A 24,279-nucleotide genomic window follows, 5' to 3' on the forward strand; every position below is an offset into this window, starting at 1 on the left:
AGCCACTTACCAAAGTGAGTATAGGAAAGGGTATCATTGAGAATGAGAATTTTGTGATCATGCAGGATTTTAACGATACTTCTAATTTCAGTCTGGTGGAAATCATAGCTTGTGGTTGTTATCACAATCTCTTCTCCTTCCTTAGAAAAATTCAAGTGCCAAATTCAAGACAAATTTTTAAAAAATAGGTTTATATTTCTTAATAACTATTAAATAATTCTAATTTAACTTACATTGGTTACAACCATGGTATTATCAGCGAGAACAAATCATACATTTAGGTCTCTAAAATAAATATGCTTTTGTTTGATAGCAAGAATTCTATATTTTGAATTATCTCAACATTTCCTTAAGTTGAATTCAGTCACTTAATAAAATCACAGGTGATATACATTTTTAAAATTAGATATATCAAAGCAAATACATTCATATTTTTATTAAAAATTGCTCAGGATAATACCCTTAAGACTTAAAAAATTTCCCCCAGATTTTTTTTTTTTTTACACAGTTAACTATCACTGGATATTCCTGAAGGGTAAGAAAGGCAGAGATAAGTGACAGAGCACGGTCAAGTCTTAGAATCTCTGTATATCATATATGACAAGCTCCTCTTTGTCAACCAAGTCTCTGCTCAAAAGTACTTGCAGGGGACGAAAAAGAACTTTTTCCTCTACCCTTCCAAGTTCTCAGCTGGGACCCCTGTAACAAAAGTCATTAACAAGAGAAAAGCATATAGATTTATTCAATATAAATTTTACATGACACGGGAAATGAAGCCCTGAAGAAATGGTTAAACCTGAGCATTTTTATGGAAGAGTGGAGAGTAGAGGAAAATTGTGATAGGGTATGAGCTAAGTGTAGGAAACTGGGAGAAACAGCAAGGGTTGGCCATTCAGATTCTTCTCTGTGTCACTTTGTCTTCAGAGCTGAGGATGTCTCTTTCCTCTGGGTATAAGGAGGGCAACTCTCACATGAAGGTTTTGTGACCTGCTTCAGGGGAAAGCCAGAAAGTCCTTCCTGCACGTGCAGAAATTTCTTCCCTTAAACTATTCATATTTTGGGGTAGCATGTCCTGAACCCTGTCATACCCTTGAGAGAGGCTTTCTCTGGCCACTCTATTTAATGTTATCTGCCACCCTCTACCATGGCAGTCTCTATCATCCCTGTTTTATTTCCTTCATCACAAAGATTATAATCTGAAATAACACACATTTATCTGTTCATTTAGTGTCTGCCTCTCCCACTTCAATGCAATTTCCCCTATAGTTTGAACAATTTCTTCACAAATGAATCCTCTATGCCTAGAAAATGTCTGACATTAGGCTAAATATTAATTATATAAATAATATGCAGAAAATATTAACTGGATAAATACTAATAAATGATAATTGGATGAATAATAGGGATATTTAAATCATTTAACCACCTTTTAAAAAGTAATCACACCTCAACTATCACAAATATGAATATATTGTAAGTAGCTTATAATAACTCTCAACAAATCCTCCTTCTATTTACTGATTTTACACTACATTAAGAGAGCCAACCCCATATGTTTTGATGATTTGTATTCATTTACTCAGACTAAGCCTCACTTTGTTCTGTGACCTTATAGCTTATTCTCAGCAGAAAGGAACTGGCTGAAATCTGAGAGCCCGGAAAAGTAATCCATCTATTTCCTTGACCCTTTTGCATTAAAAAGAGTATTTGTAAAACATGTGAGTCTGTGGCCTATGCAAGCCTGGGAGTCTAGTAGAGATCGGAATTGCCACCATTCATATTTTACCAAAATCTCTTATTTAACTCAGGCATGTTTTGAATATCACTGGGCATCAGGATTTGTTTTCTTCCCAAATGCTTAACATGTAAAATCACAAATTAGAAGTAAAGAGATAACCAAGATAACAATAAAAGGTATTTAAAATAATTCTTTTTTCTGTTTTGCAAGAATTTGTAAATAAATATTTTTTACCCCCAAACTTTCATATTTTCCTTTCATAACTAATATATACATAATGTTCTTTATATGTTCTGAAGAACCTTTGACACCACAATTTTTAAATGCCTGCTATCAAGTCAGCTTTCTGAGTGCAAGCTAATTACAAAACATACGTTTCTCTTCTGGTTAATCATGTGACAAAATAAATGTCCATTGGAATAAAGAAGAAACCTTAAGTTGACCCATGGCGTGTTTTCACTTTCCACCACATAGTAATTCCTCTACCTGCCAATCCACAGCATCCATCAGAGAGAGGACTTTGGAACCTGCCTCTGCGGTTTCTGAGAGCTTAGTTTTATATATCGAACGTGGAATTCCATGAAGATCCAGCTCACCAAACACCCCTACAGGAAAAAAACACACTCCTATTTATTCACTGCATAGAACTGAGTTACGTGCTAGTATAAAATGAAACAATTAGTAGATATATTTTAATAAGCGACTGAACATTTTAGAATGAATGGAAAGAATTGGGGTTATCTGCTCAGGGCTATATAAGAAGGCTTTGGCCCTTTGCCCTACTTCTAGGAATCTGGTCTCTATAAATTGAATTAGTATACAAGGATACATCAATGAGGATGTTTAATACAACACTATTTGGAAATATTAGAAAAACTAGAATTAATCCAAATGTATATCATTATAAGAATGAAGGAGTAAATTAGAATATATTACTAATACTGTAGTGTAATATGCTATAAAAATGAAGAGTGTTACATGTTAAGTATCAATCTGGAAAGATATTCATAATATGTTAACAAGAAAATTGCACGGTAATATATTTAGTTTGACCATGTTTTTGTATAAGGCACCACAAGTCATTTTATGTAATATGAATACAGGCATAGATAAAAAGCACGAAAAACACATGTAAAAATTGCTAATGTTAGTTTCCTCAAGGGGAGAGTAGAAGATGTATGTTTTCTCTTGATATGGTTCTGTGTTGCTAGAAATGTTATTTTTGAAATAAAAAAATAAACACATAAAAGCAAACAAAAATTTTTTAAGACTGAATTTGTTTGCCTCAGGAAATTTTTCTTTAAGATTTGAATTTGTCTGTCTCGCAAGAGCTAATTCAATTTTAAGCCACTTTTTAATCCCCTTTTTTATTGTCACTGTTTTAGAAATTGTACATGGGAGCAACTGAAGCACATTTATGTGTCTTTTAAATAAATGTGCAGTGGTATTAATAAAAGCAGTTATTTATTAGGACCAAATTAAACCCTCTCAGGTCCTTTGATTTCTAGGCTCGAATAGGAATATGTACAGCCACACAAATGCAACCGGAAAATTAAAACTTAGCAACAGTTATGACTGGATAACTGATAGCGAGGCAGGAGACATAAGGGCCCCCAGGACAAATGGTTTGAGTTCATTCCTTGTGGACGGATACTCCGCGGTGGGAATAACAGGACAATTGAGAGAGGAGGCTGGGTCCTGCCCAGATAGAAGATAAGAGACCACATATTCTTCATTCTTGAAGTCAGGAGACCTCCCCGACTACACATGAGCAGAAAGGCTCCTTGGAGGTCAAAAGGGAGTGATTCTAAGTGATGGCAACTAATGCTCACTACCCATAGGCCTCTTCGGTAGAATCCATCTTGGCTAAGAGATGCACGCGCACACATGGGAAAATCCTGAGATACACCAGATACGGACTCTGAACCAGGCAAATCAAAATGATTGGTCAAAGGAAACAGGGAAGAAATGCCCCATAAAAGTGATTCAAACTGCCACGAGGGTACGACTCTCTCTCTGAGTTCACCCGTGTGTCTATCCAAAAGTACTGTACTCTTTTTTTCTCTTAATAACACTTTACTTGTTTCACTACTTTCCGTCTTTGTGGGAATTCTTTTTCTGTAAAGCTGTAGGGCCAGGGCCTTGTCACTGACCACTGGTGTAGTGGCTAGGGTTTGGTGCTCTCACCACTGCGACACAACCTCAATCACTGGCGGGGAACCAAAGCCCTGCTTCAACACCCGAGATCAACAGCAGAGCCAACTGATCCACAGATTTTTAATACTGTGTAGGAATAATGCATAAGAAAGTTACCTTTTAGGGGAAAAGTACTAAAATATGAAAAATATTTTTGCTTATATAAAAGAAAGATTACGAAGAAAACCAGATTAGAGAAACAATATACATATGGAGTGATTCACTAATGTTAGTGTTGCAATAAGTTACATTTTGGAAATATGCACATCTGTATCTATTTTAATGTGACATGATTTAATTTTTTAAAACCTCAGCAACTTTTATAACCTGTTACTACAAATCAATGTCTGTAAAAACTTCTGAAACCATAACATCATGAACTCATAACAAGTCTTTCAGTGCTACACGTTTTAAAGTAGATTTGCAAAACTAACATGACTCTTTTGGTATCTGGAAACACATACCTAGGACCTTTGATCCTTGATTTGGTCCTTCTGGAAGAGCCCACTCTGGAGTAGAATGATTCCCTCTAAGAACAATCTGTAATTCTCCTTTAAAAGGGTTATCTTCCCAGCCACCAATTAATCTACCTCCCTGCAGTGAAGCAGAAAATTGTTAATACTTCAAAACTGAGCAGGAGAAATTTCCCCATAAGAAAGGAATTAGGAAGACTGGCAGCCTCCCCTAGTAAAAATGAATGAATTTTTGTTTTACAAAGAACAGTACTGTAACTAGAAGTGACCTTAATTTAACCCATCCACTTTGGGATGGGCAGTTTAAATGATTTTTCCAAGGTCAAATTCAACATCTACTTACTGTCAGAACTGGACCTGAAACTGAGACCTCCTAAAACCTAAACTAGTGCTGTTTGAACAGATCACACTGTACTTTAAAATAATGCGGCATATATAAAATATACTCTCCTATTTATATCTAAGCTATGTTATTAATGAGCCATCACTATTAATAAAAATTGCTATTACTAAATGCTTGCTGATTCTATGCCAGGCATAACATGCAAGGTTTTACATATTTTATATCATTTAACCTTTACACTAAACCCATGAATTGGAATTACTATTCTCATCTCATAGGTGAGAAAACTGATGCAGAAAGAAGTCAGATAATGTAACCTGTTACCAAACTATTAAACAGTGAGGTAAGGATTCAATTGTAGCATTAATTTACCTCTAAGCTCTGTATCTAACACCTTTAAAGCATTAAAGGCCTAGTTTTATGAAAGAAAGGCTCCCACTTATTCTTTAGTGGTGCTTAATACCTTTTTGGTTAAGCTATTCTTTTAAATGAATACCAATAACAGACTGACAGAACAATTAAATTGACTAAACTATTACATGTTCAAGACCATCTGAGATTTATGAGAGAATGAGGTGATTATTCCAAACACCTGAAATATTTTTATTAGTCTGCTCCTGGTTTTCATAATCCCACCTACATCCATTCATTTTAAGAAATACTGTTTGCTTTCTTAAAAAAAAGGCTTGAAATCTTTTAATTTTTTTTCCTCAGAACTCCAGTGGATTCTCTGTTAGTTGCAGCAAGCTGTGAGTTTAAATTTACCTAATAATAATACAAATATTCTAAAGGATTGAAATGGAGCAAACCTCACACTAAAAAGTAGCATGATAATTACTGCTTTAGGAATGTGTCATTAATATTTAAAGGAGAGCAGAAATATATTGAACTTAGGCTTGCATTTCATGGGGTAGAGCCAGTTGTGTTTTAATCACATCAGGTGCATATGCTTTCTTATAATTTGCTTAGTAAATCTCCAACATTTTAGCATTTGGCTAATAAGGGTATAAATTATAAGACTGTCACTCTTACCTGCAGTAATATGTAGGTAGCATTCAAAACAACTTTTCTATAAGAAGACTCTGCAGCTCCCACATTATGTTTATCTTCCAATTCTAGAACCCCCCAAATAACGAGTCTTTCCATTGGTGGAATATCTGTGTCTGCCACAATCCATGTTCCTATAAAACAAGACTTTAATATAAGGAATATAACATAATCCATAGACTATAGCCTATAGATAAAACACTGACAGCCCTATCAGTGAGTCCTAATTTTGAAGTTGGTGAGCCTTTTTCCACACAATGACTAATTCTTCTCTCTCTCAGAAAATCCATTATTCTTAATATTCAGGTTTAAATCCACATAAAACCCAGAAGCGACGTCTGACATCCAGGACACAACAACTGAATCCATCTCTTCACGTTTTCTCTTGCTGCATAAAGGTATCTACCCTAACTGCTAACTATTGTGGTATAAACACAGCATTTTATTTATTTACATTTATGCATTTACCTTCAGGAATAACAACATTTGCTCCTGGGTGAGGTATGGTGTAATTATTTTCTCGAGATGACTGCCAAAAAGAATCATTTGACCATAAGCTGAAAAGAGAAAAGAAGTACTTCCATTAAGTTTTATCTCTGTCTATTTAATGAGCATCTCCTTAGAGTGTAGCACTATACTAGATGTTTTTGGGATGACAGAATGCAAATTGGATAGTTTGTAATTTCAGTAAATAGACAAGCTAATGTACGCTATTAGTAAGGTACTCAACACACACAATTACATATATAGTTTTTTCTCCATTGAAGAAAACTTCCTTTCCACTCACAATCCGAATCACATTTTCTCCTACTAAATCCTTATTGTGATACCCTAATTTTCTCTAAAATGTAAATAACTTAACTTCCTTATAAGATTTCACATGGTGGAAAAGTGAAAAATGCATCCTTTGTCCATTTAAAGACCCTTACATATGGCGCTATTTCATAGGGAAAGGGACAGGAGGGTATATAGTTGCCTAGATTCTATGAAGGGAAGGCTGGAAGAATGGTCTGTGAATAGGCAAGGATGGGTCAATGAGGGCAAGCCGCTGGGCTGTGGGCAGGACGGCAGGTCTATAACCAGAAAGAAGGTTACGTTACATTGAAATAAATATGGAAAGCACAGTTGGAAGAGAGACGGTCTCCACTTTCCATCACTATGCCTGCTTGAAACTATCTCAGTGCAAATTGTTACAAAGAATGTTATTATAAAGTTGATTGCATTTTCCCATTTAAAAATGTTCACAGGGGTTGCTCTCCTGAACTAGTAAAAATGTTTCAAAATTCTATGATACTAATGCAGGAATTTTACAAATAACCAATACAGTTTGTTTCATTAAAAGTATATTTTTATCACACATTTGAATTACTGAGCTGTATTACTAAAAACTCTGTTGATCAAAAATCCTGTCATAAAAATCTTGTCTTCATGGATTTAAAAGAGAGGTTAGCAATTAAACGATCATTTAGGATTATTTAGATTCACAGTAATACATTTTTCATGACGCAATCTCAGTGAAGGTTTGTTTAAAGGTTGTAACTATCTAAATAAATAAATTGATCAGGATTGTGCAGATTCAATAGTTGAGTTCACCTAGCTTTTCTCAAGCCTTTCATTCTTATCCCCAGCAGCACTATACCACATGTTATACATTCTTCTACTAATTGCCCACTGTTACGATCAAAAAAGCCCAGTACTTCTTAAACTAAGCATTTGTGTGTTGTGTAGCTAGACCTGTATATTCTAGTCCTGAGGTACCAGTTTTGGATCAAGATTCTGTTTGTTTTCACTGATAGCTATTTGCAAAATACCAATTAATAATTCCAATTATAGCTATTTCCAGCGAGCAGAGCTCATATTGTGAGAGGAAAAACACCTATCCTATGACATATACATGTAGTGTATCAACACATACCTCTATCACATCCTGGTCTAGACCAATCTAAATCTATTAATGAGTCATAATAATTATTAAGTAAATATTGAATAATTTTATCTACCTTAGACTATCTAGGACTTTTTGGCCAATAACCTTTATGGCCCATATTTCTTCTGAAGTTCTCTAGACTCTTTTTATGAGCCTCCCTGCTTTCTCTACTGTCCCTCTGTTACACAGGGTAGTAAAAGTGGCCTTTTCAAAATGTAACGTCACTTATCAGCTGAAACATTTAAAGGCTTCTCATATTTCTTAACACTAACTGCCTGCATGACCTGAATGGTCTGATGTCCACCTATTTCCAATGCTATGTCCAGGCCACTCTCTCCTGCTCACAAGGGTCCAGCCATGCAGATTTCCTCTCAGTTCTTGGATATGCCGCACTCGTCCCCACATCAGGGCCTCTGCCCAAGCTGTCCCCTTGGCCTCGAACCCAACCTTCACACAGCCAGCTCTTACTCACCCTTTGGGTCTCAGCTAGAATATCCCCTCCTTTGAGAGGCTCTTCCTAACCATCCACCCAAAGGAGGCCCCTGCCATGTTGTCTTCTGTCCCAGCCCCTTATCCATTCCCTTTACAACCTCTATCACAACTCAAACGCATGTGCTTTATTTTCTGTTTACTTTTTTGTTTGTTTGCTTGTGTTGGCATCTGTCTCTTCGGACAGAATGTGAGTGTTATGGGGGCAGGGACCACATCTATGTTGCTCACAACTGAATCTCAGAGCTCAGCACAGTGCCTGGCACATAGCAGGTGCTATTTTTTAATGGTTGAATGAACATATAAACAAATTCAATTATTATTCTTTTGTGCAATGTTATCGCAGAATCTGTATATTCTGAAATCGTAATTCACTTAATAAATAATATTGATTTGTACTTGATGCACAGGAGTGGGCTCTTACATGCCCCCTAACTGTTAACTTTTATCATCACCATCGTTATTTTTATGGTTATTATTTGCCCATAAGGGACACAAATATACATCAAATCAGGATCATGCCTTTAAGGGTCTTAAAGACTAGTACTGTTGTGTACTAGTACCATCATGTATGGTAATTACTATAATATAAAGTAGAAAGTTATGTTGCATATGAGAAATAAAGGTAAAGGACTTTATAAGTTTCAAAGACAGAAAAATTATTTTTAACTACAAGACTTAATATATATTTAGGAAATTGAATATTTGAAATAAAATTAAATAAGTTGTATTATGAGACTTGACCAAGACTGTTATTCTATTTAAAATATGATACAAATGAACTTATTTATGAAACAGAAGCAGAGCTTCCCTGGTGGCACAGTGGTTGAGAATCCGCCTGCCAATGCAGGTGACACGGGTTTGAGCCCTGGTCTGGGAGGATCCCACATGCCATGGAGCAGCTGGGCCCGTGTGCCACAGCTGCTGAGCCTGCGCTCTAGAGCCCACGAGCCACAGCTACTGATCCCGTGTGCCACAACTGCTGAGGCCTGTGCACCTAAAGCCCGTGCTCCGCAACAAGAGAAGCCACAGCAATGAGAAGCCCGCACACCGCAGCGAAGAGTGGCCCCCCGCTTGCTGCAACTAGGGAAAGTCTATGTGCAGCAACGAAGACACAACGCAGCCAAAATTTTTAAAAAATTAAAAGAAAACAAAAAAACAGAAGCAGACTCACAGGCATAGAAAACAAACTTATGGTTACCAAAAGGGAAAGGGGGTGGGGAGGGATAAATGAAGAGTTTGGGATTGTCACATACAAGCTACCATATATAAAATAGAAAAACAAGTATGCACAAGGAACTACAGTCAATATCTTGTAATAATCTATAATGGAAAAGAATCTGAAAAATGTATATATATGTAACTGAATCACTTTGCTGTACACCAGAAACTAACACAACACTGTAAATCACCTATCCTTCAATAAAAAATAGGGACTTCCCTGGTGGCACAGTGGTTAAGAATCCGCCTGCCAATGCAGTCAGCCCGGGTTCGATCCCTGGTCCGGGAAGATCCCACATGCTGCGAAGCAACTAAGCCCATGCGCCACAACTACTGAGCCTGCACTCTAGAGCCCGTGAGCCACAACTACTGAGCCCATGTGCCTAGAACCCGTGCTCCACAACAAGAGAAGCCACTGTAATGAGAAGCCCGCACACCACAAAGAAGAGTAGCCCCCGCTCGCCACAACTAGAGAAAGCCTGCCATGCAGCAACGAAGACCCAAAACAGCCAAAAATAAATAACATAAATAAATTTATTTAAAAAAATAAATAAAAATAAAAACACTCACATACACAGACACAAAAAGTTATTCTAGAGAAAGAGATGCCACCTGCTAAGAAAGCATTGGATCAATGAGGACATAGTTTCTGGTGCTGTTGGAAGTTTGTGATCTCAGGTAATTCACTTAACGTCTTCAGGCTTCAGCTCTCTCACCTATATAATAAGGGAGTTGGTCTAAAAATCCAGATCTAACGTTCTGCAAGTATGAGATTCCCAGTAACTTTCACACATAATTTTTGTGAGATTTTTTTCCATTTTGTCATCAGGGTGGTTGTAAGGCTCAAGTGAAGCAATGAGTGTGGAAGTGCTTTGGGACCTACTGTGCAGGAGGAGGGCACCAGTGTCTCAGCCAGGATGACATATGAAAAGGATGCTGTCAAGAACTATTGAAGTATATTAACGAACAAAAGGCCTGTATACTTATATGTGGCTGGTCGCTTCCTGGGAATTGGTTTTCTTGATGGAGGATGTACAGGAAAGCAATCTTGGAGAACACAGCAGTAAGCTTGGAAATTAATAACAACATCCTTCACATCAGGATCCAGGGTCCCAGAAATGGACTGGCTCTGATGAAGGTCATTTTTTCCTGACACTGAAAGTGAAGTAAAAGCAGTTTAAACTAACATGATGATCAAAGTACTTGAATGTAAACAAAATATGGCAATTTGAAAATATTCTTTGGAGAGTAACTTGGTATAATTCAAATGTATGGAATAGGTATGAAAAAATTCTGACAAAATGCACATGTCTGATTAAGAAGCAGAGTCAAAATACCTTGACAAAAACAAATATTTTAGAACTCGATTAAACTGTACTCTTAAATATTTTTATTTTCCAAAAATAATTAAATAATAAAAATGGAAACAAAATATATGACAGTTCATTGTACTCATTTCCTCTAATTTTGTGAAATAAATGTTGGGGCCAATTATGAGCGTTGGTGCTACCTCCAAACATAAAATGTAAGTTCTTAATTCAACTCAAGCCTCTTCCAGGGTGAATTTAGTCTCCATTCTTTAATTCAACAAACATTTATTGAATCCTGCTATATACAAGGCACTATATAACACATTTGCCCATTAAGCAATTTTTCTCCTCCTTTAGATGAAGCAATAGATAAAACAATCACTTTTGCCTATTGAATACATACCCAGGTAATATAGAGTACTAGTGTTTGCTTCAAGGTGCCAGTCTCCATTCTTGCTAGTATTCCAATTCAATGGATTTGAAGAGCCATTCCTCATATCAATGATATTAAACATATCAGCATTTTGAGTGAAGTTATGAGATATGATTACATAGTCTTGTTCCTATGAAAGTTTGCAAAAAAGTGACTTGTTTTATATGCTAATTTTGATGACATTAATTAATTAACCCCATATTAAAACTTAACTTTTGGTTTTAGTTTGGTTTTCATCTTGCATTTATATTTTGGTTATTAACGTTTTACCTGTCTATGGTAATAACGCTAACTCTATCACTAAGGCAATGAAAGTCTTTCTTTCTCCCTCTCTCTCTCTCTCTCTCTATATATATATATATATATATATATATATACACATACACATACATATATATGTATACATTCAGAGAATATTTAATTTCTATAATGTTTCAAAACATTTGAAACAGTGCTAGGTATTGTTTTTTTTTGCTGCCCATATATAGTACAAGTAGAAGAATATGAACAGGGATGAAAACACCCAATTCAGGTGACCCTTAGCAGTGAAGAGTGGAGATTGATTTCAGAGTAAGCCATACAGAGGACTTCCACTTCACCTAAAAATGTTTATTTCTTAAAAAAATCTGAAGTACATAGTCACAGAATGTTAGATTCAGATAGAGCTAGGTGGTGGGAATATAGGACTCGGCCTGTTATTTTCTGTATTTGCTGTATTTCAGAATACAAATAATAAAGCCTTTAACTGGTGCCCAAAACATCATAAGCACTGAATAAATGTTAGTTATTATCATGGTAATAATAACAGGGCACAAGCTTAGTACTACAGGGATGTGGCAGAAAGATGGCTTACTTCTGATTCTGAAAGGAGGGGTTTTTTTTTTGGCTTGCTTCTGAGATTTAGGATGGGTAATAGAAAGTGTGCAGACTTTACCAGGTCAATATGTGAGGCAAGGGCATTCTGGGCCTCACGGTTGGTGTAAGGATGAGTGTGTGGGCTGCTTTAGAGTAATATGTAATCAAAATTATTAGAAGATGGATTATGCAACTCTTTGCTTACCTTAAATCCATAGAATGTTGACGTATAGGAAATGTTGGTTATGTGATCTACACTTTTAAAATACCAGTTAATGTGCTTTGCATTTGGAATCAGAGCCATCCATCCAGACATATGAGTCAGTCGTTTCTTCTGAAAGGGAACAATGCTTGTGCCTATAGAACATAAAACAAATCACAGTAATCTCTACATCTAGAAAATTCCTTCTCTTATGAACAAGCGCAAAGGTAAATATTACTCTAGTCTATGGAAGTCTCTAAAGAGGTCAGTATAGTATTTCATTACTTATGTTCTAAATGTCTTTGTTTACCTGAAGGCCCCACTGTTCAATATCACACTTAACTGAAACATAAAATGCTTTCTCACTTGGAGTTCTGAATTGAGATGGAGCCTTTATTCCTTAGGGAAAAATAAAACTGAACTATGGGGCTTCCCTGGTGGCGCAGTGGTTGAGAGTCCGCCTGCCGATGCAGGGGACACGGGTTCGTGCCCCGGTCTGGGAGGATCCCACATGCCGCGGAGCGGCTGGGCCCGTGAGCCATGGCCGCTGAGCCTGCGCTTCCGGAGCCTGTGCTCCGCAACGGGAGGGGCCACAACAGTGAGAGGCCCGCGTACCACAAAAAAAAAAAACAAACAAAAAAAAACTGAACTATGATGACAATAATGACCACTAAGACAAAAGTGCTTAAATATATCAATGCAATTTTTAAAATACATCGATCTAAAATATAATTCCATTTCTATTCTTTTAAGAACTTAGTTCTTCAGAATCCTTGATCTGCAAAATATGCAAATATAAGTCCTGAACTTTATTAGATTCTCCTATATGGGTTGTGTTAATCAAAATCAGCCTAGCAAGTATGAATACAAAGCTTTGATTCAGAGCCCTTAAGGAACTAGACTAAAGTAGACCTACCTCTAACACTGGCCATGAGACCCTAAATTTTGTGAATGATGAACTTGGAACCTGAACTACCTGTAATGGGAAAAAATTTAATTTGAGAGAATGCCTGACAACTTCAGTTGAAGATCTGAAAAGATCTCTCACAATATAAAGAAAAACATCTGTGATTAATGAATTAATTCTGTTCTTTCCTCTCCCTTCTCTCTTTCTTTTCATCTCTGATTGAATTTTATGTTAAATTTGCAACCTCTTCCCTTACAAAGTTAGGTGGAAGAAGCTAGGCGCAAGATTACAAAATAAACTGTCATTCTTTTCCTTTGGGGATAAGGCAAAACAAATTTCAATATAAAGGAGGAACAAATTCTTTTTTTTTCTTTTTTTGGGTTCACGGGCCTCTCACTGTTGTGGCCTCTCCCGTTGCGGAGCACAGGCTCCGGACACGCAGGCTCAGTGGCCATGGCTCACGTGCCCAGCCGCTCCGCGGCATGTGGGATCTTCCCTGACCGGGGCACGAACCCGTGTCCCCTGCATCGGCAGGCAGACTCTCAACCACTGCGCCACCAGGGAAGCCCAGGAACAAATTCTTTGGCTTATGAATTAGCATTAAGTTTTGAAAAGCCCATGATCAGAGGCACTAAAAACTCACAGTTTAAAAAGACCTGCAGAGTAAGAGAAGAACCATGATAATTTGGATTATTCAGCAAATATCCACTCCTCTCCCCTCCTTGAGGGCAGGATAGACTTCCCTGCTCTGTGGATACTGGGTGACTTCTTTGGTCCCTCGGCTATTGGCAGAATTGACACTGCAAAGACTTAAAAGTGCTTGCTGGGTGAAACATGCCCTCTTGAGGCTCTGTCACTGCAATGCAAAGAGGCTCCCCCAGGAGAATAGTGGGTAGCATACTAAGGTGACCTTTGGCATATGCAGGCAGAAAAGTTATATAGATCTTGGAGGACAGAAATCTAATTCAACTTACCCAAGTGGAAATCTGCTACCTCTTACCTATTTCCTAGATCCAAGCCAATTCACAGACTGGAAGCAGCTCCACTGAGTGGGAGAAATCTGTGGCCATTTATCAGGCTACTGCATACTAAGGAGAGGAAACTCTCCAGACCTTCCAAGAGTTGTTAGCTTCTGGCTCTGAACTGATACTAACCCTCAGACACCCTAATGCCACCATGGTCTACCAGCTGGAGTGGCAGCTTATGGAGGCCAGGCCCTAGAATGAGTCTTTGCTCAGTCTCATGCCTGGTCCACTGAGGCCACCGGCTCATCTTATGGTTATTCCTCCAGTTCCAAAATGTATAGTGGGAATAGGCATAGAACTTTGTTTGGAAGAAGGGCAGAAGTTGAAATTCTCACAAGAAATATCCTTCCAAGAGGACCTGATGACATGGAGTGGAATACCAAAGCCCCAGCATGTCCTGATGGATTTGACCCAGCTATAATTTTAGCAGTTACAGTATGGCTGGTATAATTACGCTACACGTTTTCAAAATTCACTTGGCCTATATTGAGATACATAATTTTAGTTTCAAATTGCAAGGTTCTACCTTGTAAATATGATTAAATGTGGAAATTTGGGAACGCTGTCATCAAGAAGCTACATCATTTAGATTTATGCAGAAAATGTAGAAAACTGTATTTGAGAATCATCTGATAGCAAATGTTTGGTTCATCAATGCCTTTCCTATTTTCCAAAATCTGCAGTCTGTCAGAACAGTGATATGAGAGTGGATTAATTGTAGATAGATATTTTAACTAATAATTCATAGACAGATGAAGGATGTGTGGATGAATGGATGGATGGAATGATATAAAGATCTGAGCCAATCAGGGCAGGCCAGGTCAGATGTGATGAGAATAGTTATACTTAGTAACTGGAAGAATTCCTAATGGAGGGAGGGAAAATCACACAGGAAGGACTGAGTGAACACTCTAGGAACCATGCTCGCCCACTCTGTTACGAAGACAAAAGAAAAGCAATTCTAAAACCTTGAGGGGGGAAAATGCAGATATTAACGCCACAGTGAAAAATCTGAGACGTGAGAATCAGGGTTACTACTATATCCCCATTTAACTTGCTTGTCTGGCTGGTGCATATGCCAGATGCATCATGAATAATGACAGTAAATTAATGCAATCTAGTCAGGCAATTATGTCAAGCCCATCTGGTGTTCCAGGTACATTAGCTTTTCTGAAACAAATCAGTAAATCAACAGTCTCTGTGCAGCTATTGACCTAGCAGATGCTCCCCCCATCCTATTTCAATCAGCAAAGATAATCAAAATAATTTGCTTTCAGTGGCAGAAAAAATGGTATATTTTTACTGTCTTGATCCTAAAGCTATGTCAACTTTCCTGCTGTCTGTCATAATATTGGCTGGAGGTTCCTTAATCAGCAGAATGTCATGCTGGTCCAGGCGTTTATTCAATACTCCTCACAAGCCCATTTTGGGATGTGATATTTGTTTCCTGCCTGGTTTCTGACTGATATAAATATTATGCTTTTCCCAGTGTTCTCAAGAAGATGATGATGAAAATTGAGGAAAACATATTTAAATGAGTGGTTTAAATGACTGTGTTCTACTTACCGAAGGAGTCTGAGAGAACCACATCCTTTTCAAGCAGAGACACCGGAGAAGGCTTGTTGAATGCCAGCCGGTGGAAGCTGACCGAGGCGTCACAGACAGACCCAGGGAATCCTATGCTCCACTCGGCTTCTTGACTGCAGTGAGAAGGGTCCAGCAATGAGCTGTGTGGAATGACAGTGTGTCCTTTGTGACCTAGGAAATGAACACAAACAGCTGACTTCCTATTTCATGTTAGAAAACTAAAAAGCTAAACTGTCTAAAACATACATTTACTATAACCCATAGTGCCACAAATACAATCTAAAAGTCTAGGTTCCTGGGGGTTTTTTTGGCATGGGGTAAGGGGACCTCTACAAAGGCTTTGCAGTGGACTCTTCTGTCTGGGAGCTTATCATGGACACAGCTGAAAAATGGGATCTGAAGCACCCATGAGAGCCAAGGAAGGGGATGGGATGTGGGATAAGTAACTTGGTCAAGGACTCACGGAAGGATGCAAATCCAGGCAGTTTGACCACAGAGCTTGTGCTCTCAACCAATGGACTGTCAACAAACTTAAGAATCTAAGCTGAATTAAGTAAGTGAATAAAGGTCACACAAAGCTCTGAATATTAGAACCATCTAAATGTTCTCCCTCTTAAAGCCACAGTTAGAACAGGAGACAAGTCAACAACTGTAGTTGAGAATTCAGTCTGTTTGAATATTGAGATGAACCTTCCATCTTTCAAAGGCTTTCAAATATCTGTAGCTTTACTTGTCAATTGTCTCTCTCTTACAAAGTATTATGCAGAATGATACACACACACACAGACACATTTCCTATCTGATTTTGCCAAGTCATTATCATTAAAATTTTATAAAAATGCTAAATTCTAGAAACCATGATTATTTACAAAAGGATTTGACTTACTCTGAACTTAAAATGGTAGAAAAGATTTAACCTACAAAGAATGTTGGATTTTGTACTAGAGTTCCCATATTCTTTGAATCAATTCCAAATTCAGAATTTAGATTGGAAAGAAAAAGGCTAACAGCAGGCCTGTGACTTATTACTTCCCTCTAAGGTACTTGAGCAGGATACATCCAGTCTGTTGCTTATGTAAATAAACCTGGAATTTATACATTTATTGGGCATGACTGGCTGGAGAATCTGGGTAGCCATGTAAAAGCAGTTTCCTCTGTGTAATTAACTGAGTACAAAATGGAGGTATTCTCAAATGAAATGGCTTCCTATTGTGATCAATATTCCATAAATATTGCTCAAAATCTGCTGTTAATTCAAAACCAAAGTGCAAATGCAGGAGAAAAGGGACATATTTGGAGGCTGCATCTGATCGTTTGAGACTTTGCTAGAAAAGGATATCTCATCTATGCCTAGTGTTGACCTATATCCTTAAGTCATTAGGAAAGTCTGGCACCAGTTAAGATCTGTGATTCATCTGAGTCTGCTTTGACAATTCAACTCTCTGTGTTAACACAAACAAAAAAATATATTTCCGAAGTCTTTTATCAGAAATTAAAACATCACATTACCTGTAAGTGAACCATCAACATCAATCAGTACCGCTTCATGTTCCCATCGAAAGCCAGCCTTGTTTGTTGTGTGAGAATATTGGATGTCAATGAATTTTGCACTCCAGCCTCCACATCTCTCATTACAAACGCCAGTGATGGACGTCACTCCCAAAGCTGCACAGCTGGGACGGTCAAAGTTCATGAAGTGTACGGAAGATACAGTCAACCCTTCACTAAATGGGAGAACCAGGCCTTTCATTGTGCAAAATGCAGACCCCATTCCCAGTTCATCAACATGACCAACTATTTTGGCATTTTTAATCACTGCTCCAATGGCTTCACCCCATCCTCCAACATAAGGAGCCAGGATCCTCTTCGTTTCAATTCCAGCCTCATAATTATTGACCATCACGAAGTTATGAAACTGAAGTGCACCTCCATTGACCCATTCAGCTCCTTTTTGACAATTCCAAGTAGTGAGTGAATTAAATATTGCAGGCTCTGGCACTGTAGAAGTACAAGATCCTGTCTGCATGGGGAAATATTCTTCAAATATCCACAATCCAAACCAACCTTGAGAATGAACAGTGTTATTAAAGAATTCTCCAAGAGGAACTCTTTTTTGGCAAATGTTTCGGTCATAAGATGGCCCATCAGGGTGGTTGTTCATTCGGTACCAAAAGCCAAAGTGAGTGCCACCAGCAGCTGCATTGTGTCGTATGGTGTTGTTCGGATTGGTTACCCAAAATGCAGCTGGAGTCACGTCGTCATTCAGAAGACTAGTACTTTGCTGTACAAATACTGCCAAGTTGTATTGCAGGATATTGCCATGTTCAATACCATCTTCTATAAAAAATGCTCCCCCCCTGATATCGTATATAATATTCCTCTCAACCAGAAGGTGATGTGTGTTATGGATAGTAACAGCTCTGTTATAGGTCTGGTGAATTGCACAGCCTCTTACATAAGATTTAAACTGTAAATCTCCAAGCAGGTGCCAATGTATTGGATATCGCCCCAACCGGAATGCCTGTCCAGCATGGAATATCTGTCAAGCCCAGAAATCACAGCTATTTAGTGATACACACAGACTCAGAGTTTGCCTGGCTCATACTTTCTTGTTTCAAAATAATATCCACTTTTACATTAATTATTATTAATGCATTTATATCTCCCATATTATTCCTGTTTATCATTAAAAAATGTTGTCTGATCCCCAACCCACCTTGTTTTATTCAATCTATAACAGCCCATACTTGTTATCAAATGAATGAATGAACAAAAACCATCTTCGACTCTTCTGCTTTTCACCTTGCTATTATGAAACTTTCGTGTTCAGCAAAATACCTCGTAAAAGACTTCTTTTTCTCCTTTACTTTGATTCTTTTTTAATAATAAGAAACATTTTTTGAATGTTTACCATGTGCCAGATATTCTGCTAAATGTCTTATATGCATGGTCACAGTCTTTACCACAATCTTAGGAAGTAGCCACTTACCATAAGCTTCATTTTACAGATGAAGAAAGTGAAATTTAGAGTATCTTGTTCATGGTCACAAAGTTTCATTTAAACTCACTGGTCTAATTATAGAGTTGGTGCTCTTATTAACCACTCTGCTATATTTTCAATAGGTCTACGATCTAATAAGCTAATACAGAAGATGCCTCTGTGTGTGTGTGTGTGTGTGTGTGTGTGTGTGTGTGCGCGTGTGCGTGTGCTTGTGTGTGTGTGTGGAATATGATCTCATAAGGTTTGGAAATAAATGGTAGGGCATTTATTTATTTTCATTCATCTAAAAATAAAAATTAACTATTAATAATATTTATTATACAGATCGACACTGGCAACCTCACTCCATATCCAGATGTTACATGTGTGTAACATAACCTAGGAGAAGGTTTATTTTTTACAGTATGCAGTCATTGACTCTGCCACCCTCACTGCAGGTGAGTGAGCTCTTCCAAATTTAATGGATTTATGGATTTTACTGACCTTCCTTCCCACCCTTCCTCCATTCCTTCCTTTTACTGAATACTTGATAGAAACTGTGCTAAACCCAGATTATATAGGCTGAATATGAATAAGATACAGAGGAGCTCCTGACCTCTTGGGCATAACTTGCATATTTATTCTTTTATTTATATATTTGTTCAGTTAATAGTCAATTGAGAATCTGCTATAGGCTAAGTACTGTTCCAGCTACAGAGGAATCAGCAGAAAACCAGAAGGACAAAAATATCTGAACTAACTGAGTTTATGTTCTAGAGGAAGAGATAAAAAACAAATTAAAAATATATCAGGAGTTATGAGTTAATAAAGAAAAACAGGTGTTTGGGCAGCTATTTCAAATAAAAGTGGTGAGGAACATCCTCTCTGAAGAGATAACATTTGAGAAGAGACCTGACTGAAATGAGTGTGAACCATTTAAGTACCTGGTGGAGGAGCATTCCAAGCAGGATGAAGAGCAAGTGCAAAGAACCTGAGACAGGAGTGTGCCTGACATGGGCAAGAGACACAGGGAGGTCTATGTGGCTGGCATGGCAGGCGCCAAGGGTAGATCACACAAGATAGAGGCCAGCAAGGGGTCAGATCACGTGGATCCTTTGGAAAAGGCTTGGACTTTTTGTTTTAGGTGTAATAGGAAGCCACTGAAGAGCTCTGAACAGTGTGTAGCAAGATCCGATTCACATTTAAAAATTGGACTTTGGCTGTCGTGTGGAGACTTCACTGCAGATAGGGTGAAAGCAGGAAGACCAGTTAGGAGAAAAGCACAGTAGACCAGGTGAGAGGTGATGGTGGCTTGGGTTAGGGACCAGGTGAAAAAGGTAGAAAAACAGTACATTCAGGATACAGTATTTTGTGGGCAGAGTGGATAGACCTTGTTAATGAATTTGATGTGGGGTGTGATAAAAACAGAGAAACAAAAATTTGGCATGATTATGTGAATGAATAATTGGATGTATTAAAATCATCTGTTTATGTCTCCTCTACCAGATTATAAGTAGCATCTGGCAAAAAGCAGGTGCTCAATTCACATTCATCGTATGGAAAACTTTGGACAAAGCGCTAACGATAATGCCTCTTACCTCTACGTATTCTATTCTTCCAGTTACCATGTTAGCACCAGGTATCGGAGCATGAAACATAATGCATCCACCAAACTGGTCACTTCCTATTTCTTCTCCAAACCTTCCTTGGAGACATGTCTGTGTAGCAAATTCACCTTTAAAAATATTTTTTAAGATATCATAAAGAAAAACCGTGTCAAAATCCTCTAATTATATAAAGACTGTTTCTCATACCTAATTATATCTTTTTATTCACATACAATTTTAACCTCACCCTGGAACATAATTATTTGCGTTCACATTATCTCCTCCTCTGCATAGTAAGGAAGGTAAGTGCCTTGTCTTGTTCACCTTTGCAACCCCTAAAGTACTCAGGTATTTTGTTTTATTATCGTTGAATTTATTTTCCCCAAGATTTGGGATTAACATAGCTAATACGATCTTACACTGGTACAAGATTAGAACATGCATTATCTCACTTAATTCTTACAACTATAGTAGGTTGGCAGAACAGGAAGTATTTTTATTTTAAACAGGATGAAACTAGGTTTCACAATGGACATCGTGAGACCACGCAGATGAAATGGAATCAGAACGCAGGTCTTTTGACATTGATCAGTAAGCTTTGTCTTATGCTTCCCATCGAAGAAAAGGCTATATCTAAGCTGTATCAGCTATTATTCAAGTACTTATGGGATTGTAATGGTAGTAGTGATTACATAAAATATTTAAAAGAGACTTGTGAAATGCACTGTGCTTCTTAACTACACACATACATTTATATGGTTATACACAGTTTTATAAATACATATATATATAATATATATGAGAACTGTGGTAACTTAATTATAGCCACGGAACCAGTTCCAACTATTGACACCTGAGAAGAAGGGACACATGTCACTTCAGGACCAAAGTAACAAACTGCTGGTGCTTAACTCTCCAGCCTTCTCACCTCCTGTCTCAGAGATCATGGAAACCCATGTTGAGATTAAGTCTCCATCAGCCTAGACCCTGGAAAATAACAATGAGCAGAGCCCCCCTGTTGACCCATATTGGACACGTGTAGCATCAATGAGAAATAAACCTTTATCATTTTTAATCACTAAGATTTGGGGATTATTTATTGCTAGAGCATAACCAAGTCCATTAGTTCTCAGCAGGGGCTGATTTTGCACACAGGGAATATTTTTGCAGTGTCTATAAACATTTTAGGCGACACACTAAGGCTGCTAAGACTACCTGTGTCAAATCCATCAGGGCATGCTGGAATTTTGTTATTCCACTCCACATTGTCAGATCCTCTTATTAAAATATTTCTTGTAAGAATTCCAATTTCTGCCCTTGCTTCAAACAGAGTTCCATCAGGGAGGGTGACAGTGATTCCTAAGTGTGTGTAATTCAGCGGATTAGTTAGCGTTATGTTCCTGCCACCAGCAGATACAGATGCAATGGTCCTTTTTTCATTCTCTTGTTGGCTGTGTCTGTAAAAATTTGAACCAAAAACTCTCAAAATTAATATAAATTAACATAACAGTGTTTTGCTGTATTTGTTTTATGCTATTCTGAACACTCATCTGTAAAACAGGAAAAGTTTTTATGTCATACAATATTCTGAAGAGGAATTCCAAGATGGTATTTTACTCTTTCTTAGAGTAACTGAATAAATTTTACAGATGCATTTCAATTAAATAAATATTTTCCAAGTGCTATACTTGTTCACAGAACTGGACTAATTCTATAAAGTATTCAAAAGTACTATTCATTTATAACTTTGAGGATCACACTCAGTGGTTGTCAATCAGGGATGCTTTCATCCCTCCAGGGGACATTTGGTAATGCCTGGACACATTTTCGGTTGTCGCAACTTGTTGGGGGTGCTATGTTGCTACTGGAAGGTAGTGGCCAAGGATGTACCCAAATGTCCTATGATACACAACAAAGAATTATCTGGTCCAAAATGTCAATAGTGCTGAGACTGAGAAACCCTTACAGAGGGAATCCATTGGAGGTTCCTGAGCAGGGAAAAGAAACGACTGAGGTGAGCTCAGGAGTTCTCATTTCTACCCATTCCTTCAACACATACCAAGTTCCAGCAAAAGGACTGGCCAAACCTATAATATACACATTCATGTACTGAGTCCTTCCAACAAAGACTTATTGAGTGTCCATCCTGTTTTCTAGGCACAGAGCAAAGTATTGGGGATACCAAGCAGAAAGTGCCCCTGACTTCAGAGAGACATGTGTTTCTATGGCTGATTGTGTATTATCTACTAAAGCGTGATTGGTGCTGTTGACAGAGGTGCCCTTAGAGGAGTTACCTCTGTATCTTCCTGACATTCCTTTTTGATTCCTCTCTCCCTTGGCAAATCTTTTTCCTCCTTTAACTACCAGTTTAAATAACAATGTCGCATGTGAAACACGTTGAAAGGCACCTCTCTCACCTTTCTCAACTCTTCTTCTGGACTCCCAGTAAGCTCTGCGTGAGGCCCCATCAGCACTCATGGTCACCACACTGCAGTCCTACCACCCATTTACTTCTCTGTCCTTCCCATACCTGTCTGCTCCTCTAGGTAAGACACCCGTTAAATCATTCTGTATGCTGAGCACTTGGTCCAGTACGTGTCACAATTCAATCACAGTTTTTCCCTGACTGAATAAATCAATGCAGAATGAATTCCTGAAGTAAGAAGGTAGAGGAATGGAACCCAAATAGGAAGATGATGGAATATTCCAGGGTGAGGGGCTGAGAGTCTAAATTAAACTGAGTGCATGGAAAGCTGGTGGAAGAGGTATTTCAAGGGAAGGACCAAGAGAACCTGGTGATATGCAGGAAGCGAAGAATGATGATAGTCAGAAGGTCACTAGGAAAGTTTTTATGAGGATCAAAATTAGACTGTAGGATTTAAAGGGAAAACATGGATAGTGAGAATGAAATGGAAGAAATGGGCATAATATTTAAGCAGTTCAATAATTTACAGAGAGAAAGAGAGAGAGAAGCTACAAGAGACAGGAGACCAAAGTTATTATTATTTTTTTTTCCAAGATGGTGGGTGGATGGGGAAACCCATAATTCCAAAAGACCCAGGGAAGGAATTGTAGGGAGAGAGGGCAGGGGGAGGTGAAGATTAAGGATGCTTGAGAGAGGGTGTATCAATAGTACAAGATCCCTCAGGTGATTTGGACTGGCCTCTCCTGAATTCTCTTGAATTCAGATAACAGAGATTTCTTTAGAAAAGAAGGTTCCAGGGAGTTCCCTCATGGTGCAGTGGTTTAGAATCTGCCTGCCAATGCAGGGGACATAGGTTCGATCCCTGGTCCGGGAAGATCCCACATGGTGTGGAGCAACTAAGCCCGTGCACCTCAACTACTGAGCCTGAGCTCTAGAGCCCGTGAGCGACAACTACTGAGCCCACGTGCCACAACTACTGAAGCCCGCGTGCCTAGAGCCCATGCTCCACAACAAGAGAAGCCACCACAATGAGAAACCCGTGCACCACAATGAAGAGTAGCCCCCCTCGCTGCAACTAGAGAAAGCCCACACGCAGCAACGAAGACCCAACGCAGCCAAAAAAACAAAAACAAAACAGAAAAAACAAAAGAAGATTCTAAAAAAGTATTTTTATATGTTATATGCACCTAAATGCACCTTTTCTTCCTTTGTAATAATATCTAACACTTATCTAGCACTAACTTTGAGTCAAGTTCTGCTCTGTTTTACACATATTAACTCACTTAGTCCTTACAGTAATTCTGAGATACATACTAACAGCATTCCAATTTTAGAGAAGCACAGAGAGGTGAAATAACATGACCTCAGGCCTAGTAAGTGGTATTGCCGGGGGTTGGACCCAGGCAGACTGACTTTAGAAGTAGTACTCTTTTCGGTTTTTTTTTTGTTTTTTTTTTGCAGTACGCGGGCCTCTCACTGTTGTGGCCTCTCCCGTTGCGGAGCACAGGCTCCGG

At 38.2% G+C, this 24,279-nt stretch overlaps 1 protein-coding gene across 1 annotated transcript in view; it reads right to left on the bottom strand.

Annotated features, from left to right (window-relative positions):
• Nucleotides 1-24,279, bottom strand: part of PKHD1L1 (PKHD1 like 1) — a 152,541-nt gene that overhangs the window by 41,377 nt on the left and 86,885 nt on the right. The window contains exons 47-58 of the mRNA XM_067711478.1: nt 21,556-21,797; nt 20,332-20,468; nt 17,263-18,292; nt 15,733-15,924; nt 12,238-12,389; nt 11,148-11,307; nt 10,418-10,589; nt 6,266-6,354; nt 5,783-5,931; nt 4,399-4,528; nt 2,225-2,343; nt 11-140 (exon numbers count right to left, since the gene is read on the bottom strand). Of these exons, the coding sequence (XP_067567579.1) occupies nt 11-140; nt 2,225-2,343; nt 4,399-4,528; nt 5,783-5,931; nt 6,266-6,354; nt 10,418-10,589; nt 11,148-11,307; nt 12,238-12,389; nt 15,733-15,924; nt 17,263-18,292; nt 20,332-20,468; nt 21,556-21,797 (2,702 nt within the window). The remainder of the gene's footprint in view (nt 1-10; nt 141-2,224; nt 2,344-4,398; nt 4,529-5,782; nt 5,932-6,265; nt 6,355-10,417; nt 10,590-11,147; nt 11,308-12,237; nt 12,390-15,732; nt 15,925-17,262; nt 18,293-20,331; nt 20,469-21,555; nt 21,798-24,279) is intronic.

Source organism: Pseudorca crassidens, chromosome 17 (genome assembly GCF_039906515.1).
Source record: "Pseudorca crassidens isolate mPseCra1 chromosome 17, mPseCra1.hap1, whole genome shotgun sequence".
NCBI classification, from domain to species: Eukaryota; Metazoa; Chordata; class Mammalia; order Artiodactyla; family Delphinidae; genus Pseudorca; species Pseudorca crassidens.